Source organism: Pelophylax lessonae, assembly GCF_965119305.1.
Source record: "Pelophylax lessonae genome assembly, chromosome: 1".
Classification (NCBI taxonomy): Eukaryota; Metazoa; Chordata; class Amphibia; order Anura; family Ranidae; genus Pelophylax; species Pelophylax lessonae.
Genome location: NC_138768.1, coordinates 449,878,459 through 449,895,266, shown reverse-complemented (window position 1 = coordinate 449,895,266; position 16,808 = coordinate 449,878,459). Strand labels below are relative to the sequence as shown.

At 41.3% G+C, this 16,808-nt stretch overlaps 1 protein-coding gene across 5 annotated transcripts in view; it reads left to right on the top strand.

Moving 5' to 3' along the window:
- ANO8 (anoctamin 8) overlaps window positions 1-16,808 on the top strand; it is a 168,119-nt gene that overhangs the window by 89,603 nt on the left and 61,708 nt on the right. For all 5 annotated transcript variants that reach the window (XR_014225598.1, XM_082265895.1, XM_082265893.1 and 2 more), the window contains exons 2-6: window positions 230-340; window positions 439-571; window positions 7,880-8,018; window positions 12,309-12,405; window positions 13,606-13,722. Coding sequence is in view for 4 of the 5 variants with exons in the window: in XM_082265895.1 (XP_082122021.1) it covers window positions 230-340; window positions 439-571; window positions 7,880-8,018; window positions 12,309-12,405; window positions 13,606-13,722 (597 nt within the window). In the remaining variant the exon portion in view is untranslated. The remainder of the gene's footprint in view (window positions 1-229; window positions 341-438; window positions 572-7,879; window positions 8,019-12,308; window positions 12,406-13,605; window positions 13,723-16,808) is intronic.

Genomic DNA, 16,808 nt, shown 5'->3' with positions numbered 1-16,808 from the left:
GGAGTGCGAACATGAAATCTGTGTAATGTTTTCTATTACTAGAAAGTTTGTTGCATCTCCTTAGGAAAACATGTAATCTGGGGCTATTGAAATTCACACTGCTATTAACTGCTTCTATTTGCTCTAGTAAGTTGAACAATAGCAATGCGCAAAGTGAATAGTACTGTAGTCTTGTTCGCATTTTTTTTCCTTAAATAGTAATTATCGACTGTTTTTTTTGTTTCAACAGATAAGCTTTTTGGAAAGCGCCTCCTCCAAGCTGGCAGGTACATCACATCACATAAATCCTGGATGAGAACTGTGCCCACTGAAAATTGTGATGTGGTCATGACATTTGCAGGTATTTTCCGCAGTTTTTCTACAAAGCTTTTTAACATCAGGATATTTTCATGAAGTCATGATGTGATTCTCTGCTGGTTACTTTTTATGTGCTTCCAGACACAACAGATGATCACACACTGCTCTGGCTGCTGAATCATGTGCGACTGGGAATCCCTGAGCTAATAATGCAGATCCGTCATCACCGACATACCCGAATCTATGCCTTTTTTGTTACAGCAACATATGAAAAGTATGTGTCCTAAAAATATCCACTATAGCAATTTAAACCTTTTATTTTTTTGGCAAAGCTGTTGCCTTCAGTTACAAAGGGTGTTTACTGTACTAAAATGGATGTTGCTGAAAAAAGAAACTTCTGAATGGGACCAGTGTTAAAAACCCAAAATCTGACTGGTTTGAAAGCTAAGCTAGTTGACTTTTAGTTGTGGACCTTTTTAATTCTTCATTAAATTTGATATTCAGGTCCAGAAAAAAAACATTACAGTGCAAAAAGTAAAAACTTCTTCAAAGGGTTGTGCAGGCATTGTGTGGTAAAAGTTGATTGTCCCCTATTTTTATTTTTATCATTTTTAACATTATACTTTATGCTAAACCTACATATCTATTGGAAATACAAAGAAAAAAAATTGAATACATAAAACCAGGTTATTACAAGATATTCCTCAAGTTACTGGAAAACCTTTTCTTGATAATTAGCCTGTCCATCTTCAAACCTACTAGCCTTAAAACCCAAGGCCACATTTTAAAAATGTGGAAATATGATAGGTGATATTACCTATTCGAGGCAACTTTCTGTTAACCAATCTTTGAGTAAATATTTTAATGTGATCAATATAATTAAAACTGCCATCTCTTTCCTGGGACGTCGGTAGAAACACAGTCTTTTTTTATTTTTTTTATTTTAATTAAACGTTTTTATTAGAACAAAAACATACAAAAAGTACAGTTTACAAGCATACGTACAGATGCAGTTCAGTACAATCAGTAACCAGGTAATACACACAGAAGATATCAGGAGATCAAAATAAGGCACGACACAGTCTTTTTTTTAATGATCATTTTATACGTCTCCTTATTAAACCACTTACCCAACCTGAAATTCAAATCCGTATTCGTATTAAAAAAATATTACATGTTATTGGAGTAGGGGAAGGACTTGATTGTTTACAAATACCTACAGTAAGGCTCCATTCACACCTGGGCGTTTTTGAGCGTTTTTCAGCTCCAAAAACGCTGAAAAAAAAACGTTCCAAAACGCCCAACAAGTAAAACCCCATTTATTTAAATGGCCCCTGTTCACATCTGAGCATTTTAACGCCTGAAGCAAAAAGGCCTGTAGCTGAAAAAAGTACATGAGCTTCTTTTTGGGCTGATTACCAGTGTTTTTGATAGATGTCAATGCCTGCCTCCAAAAACGCCTGAAAAAAACACCTGAAAATCACAGTAAAAAACGCGCAAAAACGCTACGCTCAATTGTGAATGCAGCTTAAGACCAGGTTCTGTGCTTCTGCTTCTTTGTGCATGTCTTCACATGCGCATTTCTGATATGTAGCAATGCGTTTTCATGCTTCGTTTTTTGGTTTTGGCCAATGACAAGGTATAAAAGTTTTCTTTTTTTTTTTTTTGGCATAGTGATAATAGAGCAAAAATGTTTGTATGCAGATGTGTAATTTTAATAGGCATCCATTAGCATATACATTAGCAGTGTAGTTATGTCAAAGAAGAAATCCAAGTTTGCTTACTTTGTGTGGAAAAGTAACTGTCTCGATCTTTGTATACTGCATTGACTATGTCCTGCCATGCCCTCTCATACTAGGTGCAGTCTTTGTGGGTGGTTTTGGATGGGTCATAGAGGAAATGTTTTGCCCTCACCAGCCAGATTAGCTCCTCTGTGTCAACCATTCTGTGGCCTTCTCACTTTCTCATCATGTGCAGCCAGTAGAGTAGATGTTGCCTGGGGGGGGGGGGGTCGTCTTGTTTTTATGCTGCAAAATTCATGCACACCTCTGTTGAGGCCTATTGATGGAAAGTTGCACTTGCACTATCCTGCACTAAACACCTGCAGCTCTTCCAAAAAAAATATTGGATCCCCTGCTGATTTTGTACATGTGCCCACAGACATAGATCAGTCTATAATTTTAATGGTAGGTAGACAGAATGACAAAAATCTAGAAAAACGCATTTCAAAAAAGTTATAAATTGATTTGCATTTAAATGAGTGAAATAAGTATTTGATCCCCTATCAATCAGCAAGATTTCTGGCTTCCAGGTGTTTTCTATACAGGTAACAAGCTAAGGTTAAAGGCACTCTCTTAAAGGAGTGCTCCTAATGTCAGCTTGTTACCTGTAATAAGACGCCTGTCCACAGAAGCAGTCAATCAGATTCTAATCTCTCCACAATGGCCAAGACCAAAGAGCTGTCCAAGGATGTCAGGGACAAGATTTTAAACCTACACAAGGCTGGAATGGACTACAAGACCATCGCCAAGCAACTTGGTGAGAGGGTGAGAACAGTTGGTGTGATTATTCGCAAATGGAAGAAACACAAAATAACTGTCAATCTCCCTCAGTGTGGGGCTCCATGCAAGATCTCACCACGTGGATATTCAGTGATCATGAGAACAGTGAGGAATCAGCCCAGAACTACGCAGGAGAATCTTGTCAATGCTCTTAAGGCAGCTGGAACCATATTCACCAAGAAAAGAATTGGTAACACGCTGCGCTGCAAAGTACTGAAATACTGCAGCACCCACAAGGTCCCCCTGCTTAAGAAAGCACATGTACAGGCCCATCTGAACTTTGCTAATGAACATCTAAATGATTCAGAGGAGAACTGGGTGAAAGTGTTGTGGTCAGATGAGACCAAAATCAAACTCTTTTGCATTCACTTAACTAACGTGCATTTTGACTAGCCAGTCTCCAGACCTTAATCCCATACAAAATATGTGGAGGCAGCTGAAGGTTCGAGTTACCAATCATCAGCCTTGAAACCTTAATGATTTGAAGAGGATCTGCAAAGAGGAGTAGGACAAAATCCCTCCTGAGATGTGTGCAAACCTGGTGGCCAATTACAAGAAACATCTGACCTCTGTGATTGCCAACAAGAGTTTTACCTCCAAGTACTGAGTCATGTTTTGTGAAGGGGTCAAATATTAATTTCACTCAAAATGCAAATCAATTTATAACTTTTTTGAAAAGTATTTTTCTGGATTTTTTCTTTTCGGTCTCTCACTGGTAAAATAAACCTACCATTAAAATTATAGACTGATCATTTCTTTGTCAGTGGGCAAACGTACAAAATCAGCAGGGCATCAGATACGATTTTTCCCTCACTGTAGATGTGAACAGGGCCCCATAGAATAGAATGAAAAATTACATCTTGTGACATCCATAAACATGCAACAAAATGAACAGGTGTGAAAGGAGCCTGAGCTTTGGGTTTACCACTCACCTATAGCCAACAACACAATAAGGCCTACCTATCAGATTTCTTTCTTTTCAAGTGGGTGGGCATTGAGCACATTATGGCTCAAGCACTTGGGGATTGTGGGCGGTTTCGTTCTGCTTTACAGAAGAATCGTAGTCCCTTTTTTTCCTATTTTACAGAGATGAATAAGATATGTTTATATTTATTTATTTTTCTCTATCGTTCATTGACAGACGCAGCTCCACATCTTTATTACTATTGGGTTATGCTCCTCCAATCAGGAATAGTCACTAGGCAGGAAAAAAACTACCATGCCCATTGGGCTGTCCCTGCAGGCATAACCCCACACACTCTGCTTCAGATTGCAGTTTTGTTTCTACCAAGTTTTAGGAATAGGACCTAGCTCCCTGCTGGGACTTCGGTCTTAGCTGTAAATAGGGGCTGCTACCTCTGTGGGATCTCAATTTGGTATTATCTGTTCTTCAAAAGCCTCCTTTTGAGTACATTCGGGAGATTTCTCTGCTTTCGTTACCTCAGAAGGTTGCCTTTTTGGTGGCTATCACTTCTGCTCACAGAGTCTCTGAATTGGCGGCGTTGTCTTGCCACTCACCTTATCTGGTGGTCCATAGAGATAAAGTGGTACTTCAACCTAATCAGTCTTTTCTTCCTAAGGTGGTTTCTGATTTTCATTTGAATGAAGACATTGTGTTGCCTTCACTCTGTCCCAAGCCTAAGCATTCTAAGGAAATTGCTTTGCATTCTTTGAATGTGGTTCAGGCGATCAGGGTTTACCTGGAGGCCACTGAGTCTTTTAGAAAATCAGACGTTCTTTTTGTCCTTACCGAGGGACCTCATAAAGGATTGGCCGCGTCTGCTGCGACCATATCCAGATGGATCAGCCAGACGGTGGTCTAGGCTTATTCGCTGAATAACCAGGTTCCTCCTTTCCCTGTGAAGGCGCATTCTACTAGGGCATTGTGTGCTTCTTGGGCTTTTCGCCATCAAGCGTCTGTGATGCAAATTTGCAAGGCGGCAACTTGGTCGTCCGTGTATACTTTTACAAAGTTCTACAAGGTAGATGTGTTGGCATCTTCGGATGCCTCTTTTGGCCACAAGGTTTTGCAGGTTGCTGTTTAAAGAGAATCTTTTTTTGTTCTCTTTAAGGGTGTATGTTTTTTCGGGGAGACCTCCTTTTTACCTGGTTGGTTAAGTTTAGCCTGTGGGGAATTACTTTCTTCTTTGCGTTGTTCTCCCACCCCTCATGTGTATACTGCTTTGGGACATCCCAATGGTAATGAAGATATGGAGCTGCGTCTGTCGATGAACGATAGAGAAAATTGGATTTTTGTAAAAACTTACTGTAAAATCCTTTTCTCTGAAGTTCATTCACAGACGCAGCACCTGCCCCTCTACTTTTGAGTGTATGGGGTCTTCTAAACACTGCTTGCAACAAAACTGCAATCTGAAGCAGAGTGTGTGGGGTTATGACTGCAGGTACAGCCCCATGGGCCTGGTAATTTTTTTTTTTTCCTGCATAGTGCCTATTCCTGATTGGAGGAGCATAACTAGTAATGAAGCTATGGAGCTGCGTCTGTTGATAAACTTCAGAGAAAAGTATTTTACGGTAAGTTCTTACAAAAATCCAATTTTTTTTTAGAAACTGGCATGAAGTAAAAAATACAATATATTTATTTGCATGAACATGTTGTAAATACAGTATCTCACAAAAGTGAGTACACCCCTCACATTTTTGTAAATAATTTATTATATCTTTTCATGTGACAACACTAAAGAAACCATACTTTTCTACAATGTAAAGTAGTAAATGTACAGCTTGTATAACAGGTGTAAATTTGCTGTCCCCTCACAATAACTCAACACACAGCCATTAATGTCTAATCCGCTGGCAACAATAGTGAGTACACCCCTAAGTGAAAATGTCCAAATTGGGCCAAAAGTGTCAATGTTTTGTGTGGCCACCATTATTTTCCAGCACTGCCTTAACCCCCTTGGGCATGGAGTTCACCAGAGCTTTAGAGGTTGCCACCGGAGTCCTCTTCCACACCTCCATGATGACATCACGGAGCTGGTGGCTGTTAGAGACCTTGCGCTCTTTCACTTTCAGTTTTAGGATGCCCCACAGATGTTCAATAGGGTTTAGGTCTCGAGACATGCTTGGCCAGTCCATCACCTTTACCCTCAGCTTCTTTAGCAAGGCGGTGGTCGTCTTGGAGGTGTGTTTGGAGTCGTTATTGTGTTGGAATACTGCCCTGTGGCCCAGTCTCAGAAGGAAGGGGATCATGCTCTGCTTCAGTATGTCACACTACATGTTGGCATTCATGGTTCCCTCAATAAACTGTAGCTCCCCTGTGCCGGCAGCACTCATGCAGCCCTAGACCATGACACTCCCACCACCATGCCTGACTGTAGGCAAGAAACACCTTTGTACTCCTCACCTAGTTGATGCCACACACACTTGACGCCATCTGAACCAAATAAGTTTATCTTGGTCTCATCAGACCACAGGACATGGTTCCAGTAATCCATGTTCATAGTCTGCTTGTCTTCAGCAAACTGTTTGCAGGCTTTCTTGTGCATCATCTTTAGAAGAGGCTTCCTTCTGGGACCAATTTGATGCAGTGTGTGGCGTATGGTCTGAACACTGACAGGCTGACCCCCCACCCCTTCAACCTCTGTAGCAATGCTGGCAGCACTTAAATGTTTGTTTCCTAAAGACAACCTCTGGATATGATGCTGAGCACGGGCACTCAACTTTTTTGGTCGACTATGGCAAGGCCTGTTCTAAGTGGAATGTGTTCTGTTAAACCACTGTATGGTCTTGGCCACCGTGCTGCAGCTCCGTTTCAGTGTCTTGGCAATTTTCTTATAGCCTAGGCCATCTTTATGTAGAGCAACAATTCATTTTTTCAGATCCTCAGAAAGTTCTTTGCCATGAGGTGCCATGTTGAACTTCCAGTGGCCAATATGAGAGTGTGAGAGCGATAACACCAAATTTAACACACCTGCTCCCCATTCACACCTGAGACCTTGTAACACTAATGAGTCACATGACAGCAGGGAGGGAAAATGGCTAATTGGGCCCAATTTGGACATTTTCACTTAGGGGTGTACTCACTTATGTTGCCAGCGGTTTAGACATTAATGGCTGTGTGTTGAGTTATTTTGAGGGTAATTTCTTCAGTGTTGTCACATGAAAAGATATAATAAATTATTTATAAAAAATGTGAGGGGTGTACTCCCTTTTGTGAGATACTGTATTTGTGTAATATGATTTTGTACCTGCTAAGCTCTTCCAAAATCAGTATGCAAATAAAGTCCCCTTGTAAACATGAAAAACAGAATAAGTTGGCATATGTGTTATGGCTTCTTATGGAGATAAAAGAAGGGAGTTGCCTTAGTTCTTCTATCCCCAGCATCTCCATTATGTTGAATTTTCTTAGTGGTGCTGCAGATCTTATGCATACTGTATGCAGAGGACCTTCTTTAAGTCTTCAAGAATGTATGTTTAATTTTTGTCTGCATCTCCAGGACTATTACAGCCACATAAGGACCCCGAAAACTGTAATCATTTTCACACAATGAGGGTTGCTCCTTTGAAATAGTAACTTTATTTATAAAGGGGACAGTGTTGGCATAATTAGCCTTTCCTAGAATTTTACCTAATCTAAATCTTGTTTTTGTGTGTAAAGTGTGCTGGTGTGGCATCTGTGCTGGCTCCAGTATCTTTCTGATTTCCACTATCTGTGACATCTGCTATAAGAGGTTGATGTGAAAGGTAGTTTGCTAGGCATCTTTTACGTGCCAAATAGAAATCTGGTAAATCAGATGCTTGCTCTTTTTGTTGAAGGTTCTGTCATTTTCCTTTTTCCAGTACACACCTCCCACAATTTGGCACTTTTTATACATGAATATTGGCCACACCAATCCCATTTCTACATACATTATTTTTCCGATGTCTCCATCCTCCTTTACTTCGGTTTGACATGATGCCTTTGTAACATTATGTGCCAGAATTTACATGTACATATGTTGCTCCATAGTACTGCCTCGATAAGTGTTTTTTTTTTTTTCTTCCTGTTTTACTTTTTGCAGTTTGCTCCGCGGTGCGGAGGAGATCGGTCTGCGTAAAAACATTAAAAATGAGTTTGGGGGTGGAACGCGTGCTTTTTCCTGTGAAGAGGACTATATTTATCAAAACATTGAAAATGAGCTGAACTTTTTCACATCTCAGGTAATTCTTCCTGTTTTATAATGTACGATAAATATTTGGTTTACGTGTCATAATTTCTTTTTGTGTTTAACTTAGACACATTTTATTCTTGGGATCTTTCATGAAAGAGCTGTAACCCATAGAAACAAATCCGAAATCATCTTACTGATCTGATTGTTGATCTGAATGCTATGGGTTACAGCACTTCCAATATTATTGCTCATACAATGCCTTGATGAATATGCCCATTTGAGTACTTTTCATCTCTTTATAATTCAGAAATGGTTCTAGCAATGACGGATACAATAATTATTAGTGTGAACATTTGCATGTCAGCATGACCTTTGTCCTGCAGTTTGCAAGAGCAACAGAGAAATCAAACTGTACTGTTGTGAAGTGTACTTCTATAAGGCTTGGCAGTCAAACCTATGGTTTAATGATGCTGGAAAAAAAAAAAAAAAAAAGCACTACAATGGGCTGCAAAGTGTTGTGCTGGCACAACACATTGCTGCACATGGCAGCACGCATTCACATTGCACATAGAGGTGGGCGAATGATTTGGGCCAGGCAAAAGTTAAGGCCGAACATTGCCTGTTTGCCCATTCGGCAAACACCCGAATTAGCAAAGCTCTCGGCAGGTGTTCCCTTGCCGAGCACCCTGCAATGCACTGTGTGCTGCACAGTGCATACTGAGCCCTGATTGGCCAAAGCTTTGCCCAATCAGGGTGCAGTAATTAGCTGTTTTTTGAGAAGCGGGCCGGGAAGCCAGCTGTCACATCCTTGACAACGACGACGAGCGAGTGCCAACAATGCAGACAAACTGAAGGCCACTAGCAAAGCAACCTGGGCTTCCATAACATCTCAGCAGTTCAACAGGCTGATTGCCTCCATGCCACGCCACATTGATGCATTAATTCATGCAAAAGGAGCCCCGACTAAGTATTGAGTGCATACTATACTGCAGGGCTCAAAATTTCAAATCCTGGGCTACTAGCCAGGCCTTAAGAGTTACTTGCCACCAGTTGCCCTTACCATGGCCTGACCCTAATTCCGCCCCTAAACACACCCTCATAAATTATCATATTTTATTTAGATTATACATAGTACAGGAGACAGCCAGAGAGACTGCAGACATGGTACAGTGGAGACAGTCAGAGAGACTGCAGACATGGTACAGTGGAGACAGTCAGAGAGACTGCAGACATGGTACAGTGGAGACAGTCAGAGAGACTGCAGACATGGTACAGTGGAGACAGTCAGAGAGACTGCAGACATGGTACAGTGGAGACAGCCAGAGAGACTGCAGACATGGTACAGAGGAGACAGTGACACTGCAGACATGGTACAGTGGAGAAAGTCAGAGAGACTGCAGACATGGTACAGTGGAGACAGCCAGAGAGACTGCAGACATGGTACAGTGGAGACAGCCAGAGAGACTGCAGACATGGTACAGTGGAGACAGCCAGAGAGACCGCAGACATGGTACAGTGGAGACAGCCAGAGAGACTGCAGACATGGTACAGTGGAGACAGTCAGAGAGACTGCAGACATGGTACAGTGGACACAGTCAGAGAGACTGCAGACATGGTACAGTGGAGACAGCCAGAGAGACTGCAGACATGGTACAGTGGAGACAGAGAGACTGCAGACATGGTACAGTGGAGACAGTCAGAGAGACTGCAGACATGGTACAGTGGAGATGGATGCTTCCCCCCTCCCCTCCTCTGTGTGCAGGCATGGCCAGACTCCTCTGTTTACTTCCCCCCCTCCCCGACCCTTACTTCCTTGTCCCTGCACAAACTTCTACCCAGTAGGCTGTTACCTTGAAGTCTCTCTTGCTGCTGACTCTTCTTCCTCCTCCTCGCTGCCCTGGGACACGCATCTTTTCTGCCCGCTCAAGTCCGGAATGTCAGTGAGAAGAGAATCCATGGGGCTGTGCTGGAAACTACATTTCCCAGCGTGCAGCGCGGCTCACAGCCCTCCATAGAGATGACTAGGGAGGCGGCTCCTGCGGCTTGTCTAAAGCCGAGCAGACCCGCCCCCCACCCTAGCCGAGCCGAGCGGATCTGCAACCACCTGAGCCAAGCTGGAACACTCGCTTTCAAATTCCACTCGCCAAATGCGACCAGGCGAGTGGAAATTTTGAGGGCTGCTATACTGTACATGGACATACTTTTCAGTAAGCCAACATTTCTGTATTAAAAAATCTTTTTTTTTTATTGGTCTTATGTAATATTAAAATTTTCTCAATTTTGGGTTTTCACTAGCTGTAAGCCATAATCATCAAAATTAAAAGAAAGAAATGCTTGAAATATCACTCTGTGTAATGCTTCTATATAAAATATGAGTTTCACTTTTTGAACTGAATTACTGAAATAAATTAAAGTTTTGATGATATAATTTTATGAGATGCACCTGTATTTATTTCCACATTGTATTTCAGTTTTTTTCTAGCCTATCTGAACAAACTAAATGTGTGGGGATTTTCACAAAGTTAGTTTCCTGAATTCTATGAGACGTAATCACTATGCCCTGTGGGTAGGCACTGCTGTGTCAAACATTTCACAGAGCCTGCCTGCCTTCTGAACTACAGAGGTGCTGAGAGGATGAGTTTCAGAAGGTGGAGTCAGTACAGGAATCACTGCTTGCAGGCAGTAAGGTACCATGGGATATGTAGTCCTTAGAAACTGAAAATAAAGAGCAGAGGAGAAGCTGCAAAGCATGCAGGGAATTTAGGAAGTTGAGGAAAAAGATGACCAGCAGACAGGCAGCACTCACAACATGACAAAAGATTTTCCAGAAAACTTATATTGGGTTGTCAATAAAAGATATTGTGTATATTGTTAGTACAATGCTGATGTTCTAAAATAATAGTGTATGTGGTGGCCATAGAACTCCTTTAAGTCTTTTTGCCTTTAGATTACATACAAAATAAAATAATTTTTGCAAGACCATCAAACCAAAGTTTTTTTCCTGAAAAGAAAGATATGTGCATTACTTCATTATCTTAGATAAAATGATTGCAAAAAATCAAAAGGCACATAATGGAAAGGTCAAAACTGCTTTGGTGCAAAAGCTGAAGTGGTAAAAGCCTACTTTATTTCCTTTTCTGTGCAGCTCTGCACTGCAGAGATTGCTCTGATCCCTGGGTATAGGCCAGTGTTTCTCAACCTTTTTTCAGTCAAGGCACCCTTTACCATTCTGCACAATGTCAAGGGACCCCATTCTAAAATGGTAAAAAAAAGAAACTAATAGTGTTACATAATGCAGCAACATCCACACATGTAGGACACCCAAAGTTAAAGGTGATTTATTCTTTCAAAGCAAAACACGCTTTTGCACACAGATACTGACTAGTATTCCAATGTTCATCTTCCTCGCTCGGCTAATGTGACCCCAGTGCTGACAGAAAGGGGCAAGAGTGGGCAAACAAGGAAACAAGGATGCTGTGCAGGCGCTTGATGTCGTCCTTATCAACCAATGTCATTGGTTGTTAGGCCAGCGAATAGAAGGTTGTAATGGTGCATAATGAAAACTTGTGGCTTTCTCTAACTATAAAAGGCAGGCTTTATCCACCCTCTGGTTTGTATACAATTTTTGGGCAATTTTGCCAAGGCACCCCCTGAAGAAACCTGAGGGCACCCTGGTTTAAAAAGGGGTAGTATATGCTGCACAGTGCAGTTGGGGAACCAGAAAACAATTAATTGTAACCACTAGAACTTGGGACCTATCTCTACAGTGGGAATCAGGCTAGAGAGTGGGAGGAGATAGGTGGAGTTTACCAAATTGAGTTGAATGAACAACCCGGAAGCAATCAGATCTGAGCCCTTTGGTTCCAGGGCTTCAGAATCCCAGTAAGATGCTGATCTGCAATCTGTATGAAATAAAGGCATAGGCACCATAAAGAGAACTTGACAGTGCTAGCACTATCACATGGGGATTGTCCACTTCTTGTGATAATGGCGTTCTACTTTTTAGCAAAGGTTCCTGTAGCTGAAGATGGGAATTGGTTTGTTCTGTGGAAGCCTGGCGCATAGGAAATAATTGCCAGTCTGCCACAGTTCTTGTTTCCCAAATCTAAAGCTTAGAGCAGGAGCCTGCTTCTATTGAGATACAGTGAACTCAATGTCTGCATTGGGTGGGTCAAACAGGGAGGCTGATCCCTTTGTAAAACAACCCATTTAGTTTATTTTAAAATAGAAATTCAAGTTTTTTTGGTATTAATCACATCCTGTTTTTCCTGGCATGTATGAAAATTCACCTTGATCTCATTTGTACCTAATAAAATACTAACTGATCTGTTTTTTTTAGGAACGTCAGTGCATCATCCGGTACTGGATGGAAAACCTCCGAGCTAAACAAGGAGAATCTCTGCACAACATTCACTTCCTAGAGGGCCAGCCAATCAGTGAGTACTGCATGGCAATCTACATGAAACAGGATCATTGATAAACCTGTAAAATGTATACAGACATTTTTATAAGGTAATTTTGGAAAGTAGTATTTCTAAAATTGTGCTTTGCACACTTTATTGCACATTTTTCAATGGTTTTCATTCACTACAGGATCTTTGCGCAGAGGCACATTTTATAATATACCTACAGCAATTTCTGCCACCCATTTTTAGGATAGAGGGGGATGTCTCAGGTCAGATTATTATCTGTTCCTCCACTATAGAGATTTCCCCTCTGTTCTTGGTCTGGTGATAGGTGATTACCAGAACAGGACGTGAATGAGAATATCTTTAATCATTCACATGGTAAAGCTTGAATGTTGAACTAAATGGCTGAGGCAACAAAACGTAGCTTCAATTTATGTTCCAAGGCAGCAAAAGGCATATTGGCACAACATACCTTCACTTTGACACTGTGGCATTATACCCTGCTTGCTCCCTAGCAGGCCTCTTCTTCAGATGAGCATTTAACAGCCTGGCATATCGCATGCTAAAAGCTACAAGTACAGGGTACCTCCTTCTACCTTTAAGTGAAACTTATTTTTAAAATAGTATTAAACCCTAAGCATTTTTTTTTTAGCTTAAAAGAGAAGTATGGGATCTAGAAAAAATAAAACCTTTATACTCGCCTAGGTGGATGCAGCATCGATCCGATACTACATCTGTCCCGTCAGCTCTGCAATGAGAACTGAGCGGTCGAAGACAGCTGATCGCGCAGTCCTCCGCATTCCATGAGCAGAGAGCCAGGGACTGTTAGTCGCTGGCTGTCTCCTTTGCCCCTCCAGCACTTACTTGAGTGCTGGGCTGTGGAGGGGGCAGGAGAGGCTGGCTCAGGCTTTCAGCGGAAAGCTGACACGCTGGACCAGGTGGCAGTCCAGGATCTTTTGAGAGCCTGGACCTGCTCTGTGATGTCAGCCAACAGCGGACTTCAGCAGAGGAATTTTGATACTATACTTTTGTTTGCAAAAGGAGCAATTATTTCAGTTAGAATAAAAATTCTGTTTGTAACATTTATGTATTGTATATTGTCTTGCTAGAAATATCTACTCATGCATGGCCAGAAATGTAATATGTACATTTTGTTTTTTCAATCCCCACCCCACGTGTTTCTTATATGTTCTGACCTACTACTTCAATACATCTTTCATTCCACAGTCCCAGAACTAGCAGCCCGTGGAGTTATCCAACAAGTGTTTCCTGTTCATGAACAGAAAATCCTGAGCCGGCTTATGAAATCCTGGGTCCAGGCAGTGTGCGAGAGACAACCCCTGGGTAATTATGTACCTTGTGCTTCTCTAAGAATATACAAGGGGTAGAGGGTCGATGTGCTTTCTGTCAAAAATGCATTTTGTTGTAGTGGTCAAAAGTCTCGGGACAGCACAAAATTAGAGTAGTAGCGGTTGATTTATTAAAGGACTTTGCAGTTGCACTTATTTTCCCCAAAGCTTAGTGAAGGTAGTGAAAATCTGATGATTTCCATCATGTGCAAGCAAAAATATATTTTTTTATTTTTTTAATTTCCTTGCAAACAATTGGGGATTCTGTATAAAGTGAAGCTAGACCACATTCACTAGGCTCTGGGGCAATGAGTGCATCTGGTTTTGCAAAGTGCAGTCTTTTTGCCTGTAGTAAATGAACCCCATAGTTTCCTTAGAGATCAGAATAAAAACAAAGAACTGCGTTGCCTGGAATGATGTAATACTACAAGCCAGTCTCTTTGAATCTTGCAGCATAGTAGAGCATATGTTTGTGACGTATAGTACCTATGCATGCATGTCAGTCTAGTCTGGCTTTCTAAAATGCCAGCATGTTATGTTTTGGCCACTGTATGGTGTATGGAATAATGCAAAAGTTCATAAGCAGCGAGCAGTAAAACAATACAACAGTCCTGGGTCATTCAGCATGTGCGTGTTAGCGTGCTGAATCTGGGTCACAGGAGTGCAGAACTAAGTACACTCCTGTGATCCATAAGCGAAGTATGGCCAAAAGTGCTTTGGCCTAACTTCTCCTTTTTAAAATGTATGATCTTAGAGAGTAGTTATGTTTTTATATCTGGTAATACTGATGTCAGATGCAGTATATCACTCTAGTGAAATATAGACTCTAAGAGCAACAGCTGTACTAACTCAATAGATAACATGTAAAATAGGGAGCTCTTTTGCTATGGTACTGGTTTAAACTACTGTATGTTTTAGAAAAGAAGGCATAACTGTCAATGCTGGTAAAAATAAACTAGATCTAAGGACTTCTGTTAAGAAGTACACAATAAACAACTACTCTTTGTGATAAATGCATATTTAATGTATTCATTTACCATGCCTCTCATACATACAACTAACAACAAAGATGACCCTATTCCTTGTACAAAGAAACCTTTTCTTTACAAATACTAACTGGTTGTTCGAAATAAGTGGCATTCTGGTAACATGAAACTGTTATATGATGCTATACACACTACAAAATAGTGAAATAGTAAATTACCATTGCTAGCTTGCAATTTCTTTAAAGGATAAGTGCATATTTGTGGTAACATGCTATGCTGCTCCACACATCTGTTTGATTCAGTGCCAAGAGCCATACATTATGATTTCACTAGATCTCTACAGCACCCAACTTCTGTGAAAATGTAGAAATGCATGTGTTAACAACACAGGGATGAAAAAGCTGCAGAAAATGGGCTTCAGCACAGGTCCTGTAAGCTGAGCCAATTTTATGACACCGGATATGCCTACATTGATATGTCTGTTGCACTTGGTGCCCAGATCAATTAATGTTTGGAACACTGCCTAGGAAAGAAAAGAACTTTAGATTGGCCGCACCCATGTTAATGGTTTCCACAGGACAAGAAAAGACAGGAGGTTATGGCTATATATATATATATATATATATATATATATATATATATAGTGTATGTGTGTATATGTATGTGTGTGTATATATATATATATATATATATATATATATATATATATATATATATATATATATATATATGGAACAAAATTATAAACGCAACACTTTTCTTTTTGCCCCCATTTTTCATGAGCTGAACTCAAAGACCTAAGACTTTCTATGTACACAGAAGGCCTTTTTCTCTCAAATGTTCTTCACAAATCTGTCTAAATCTGTGTTAAGCCCCGTACACACGTACCGATCGTCGGCCGAACGATCGGCCGTCTTTTTTCCAGGGCTGTCTTGTCTGTTGAAAACTGCAAAAGACTGCACACGAATTTTGTCGGCCAACAACAGCCGACTGCAGAAGTGATGTCATGTGATGGTTAACTTTCCTGGTCTTTTTTTCTTTTCTGAGCATGCCCAGTCTTGCAAATCTGCTGTCTGTCGGCCGAATTCTGTACTGACTGGCCAACAATCGGCCGTTCTGGTGTTGGCCAACAAAAATTTTAATGCTTGCACGACAGATTATTTTCGGCCGAAAGTGCGCTGTTGGCTGTCGGAAGCATCATACTAACAAGCCGAAAATCGGCCGATCGTTCGGCAGACGAACATTTTCGTCCGACAATCGGTACGTGTATACGGGCCTTTAGTGAGCACTTCTCTTTTGCTGAGATAATCCATCCACCTCACAGGTGTGGCATATCAAGATGCTGATTAGACAGCATGATTATTGCACAGGTGTGCCTTAGGCTGGTCACAATAAAAGGCCACTCTAAAATGTGCAGTTTTACTGTATTGGGTCAGTCAGTATCTGGTTGACTCACGCATTTGCCTCACACAGTGCAACACATCTCCTTCACATAGAGTTGATCAGGTTGTTGATTGCGGCCTGTGGAATGTTGATCCACTCCTCTTTAATGACTGTCTGAAGTTGCTGGATATTGGCAGGACCTGGAACACGCTGTCGTATACACCAATCCAGAGCATCCCAAATATGCTCAATGGGTGACATGTCCGGTGAGTATGCTGGCCATTCAAAAACTGGGATGTTTTCAGCTTCCAGGAATTGTGTACAGATCCTTGCAACATGGGGCCGTGCATTATCATGCTGCTGGTCATGGATGAATGCACAACAATGGTCCTCAGGATCACATCACGGTATCTCTGTGCATTTAAAATGCCAGTAATAAACTGCTCCTGTGTTCATTGTCCATAGCATATGCCTGCCCATACCATAACACCACTTCCACCATCGGCCACTCGATCCACAACGCTGACATCAGCAAACCGCTCACCCACATGACACCATACATGCTGTCTGCCATCTGCCCTGTACAGGGAAAACCGGGATTCATCTGTGAAGAGAACACATCTCCAAAGTGCCAGATGCCATTGAATGTGAGCATTTGCCCACTCAAGTCGATTATGACGACAAACTACATTCAGGTTGAGACCCCGATGAG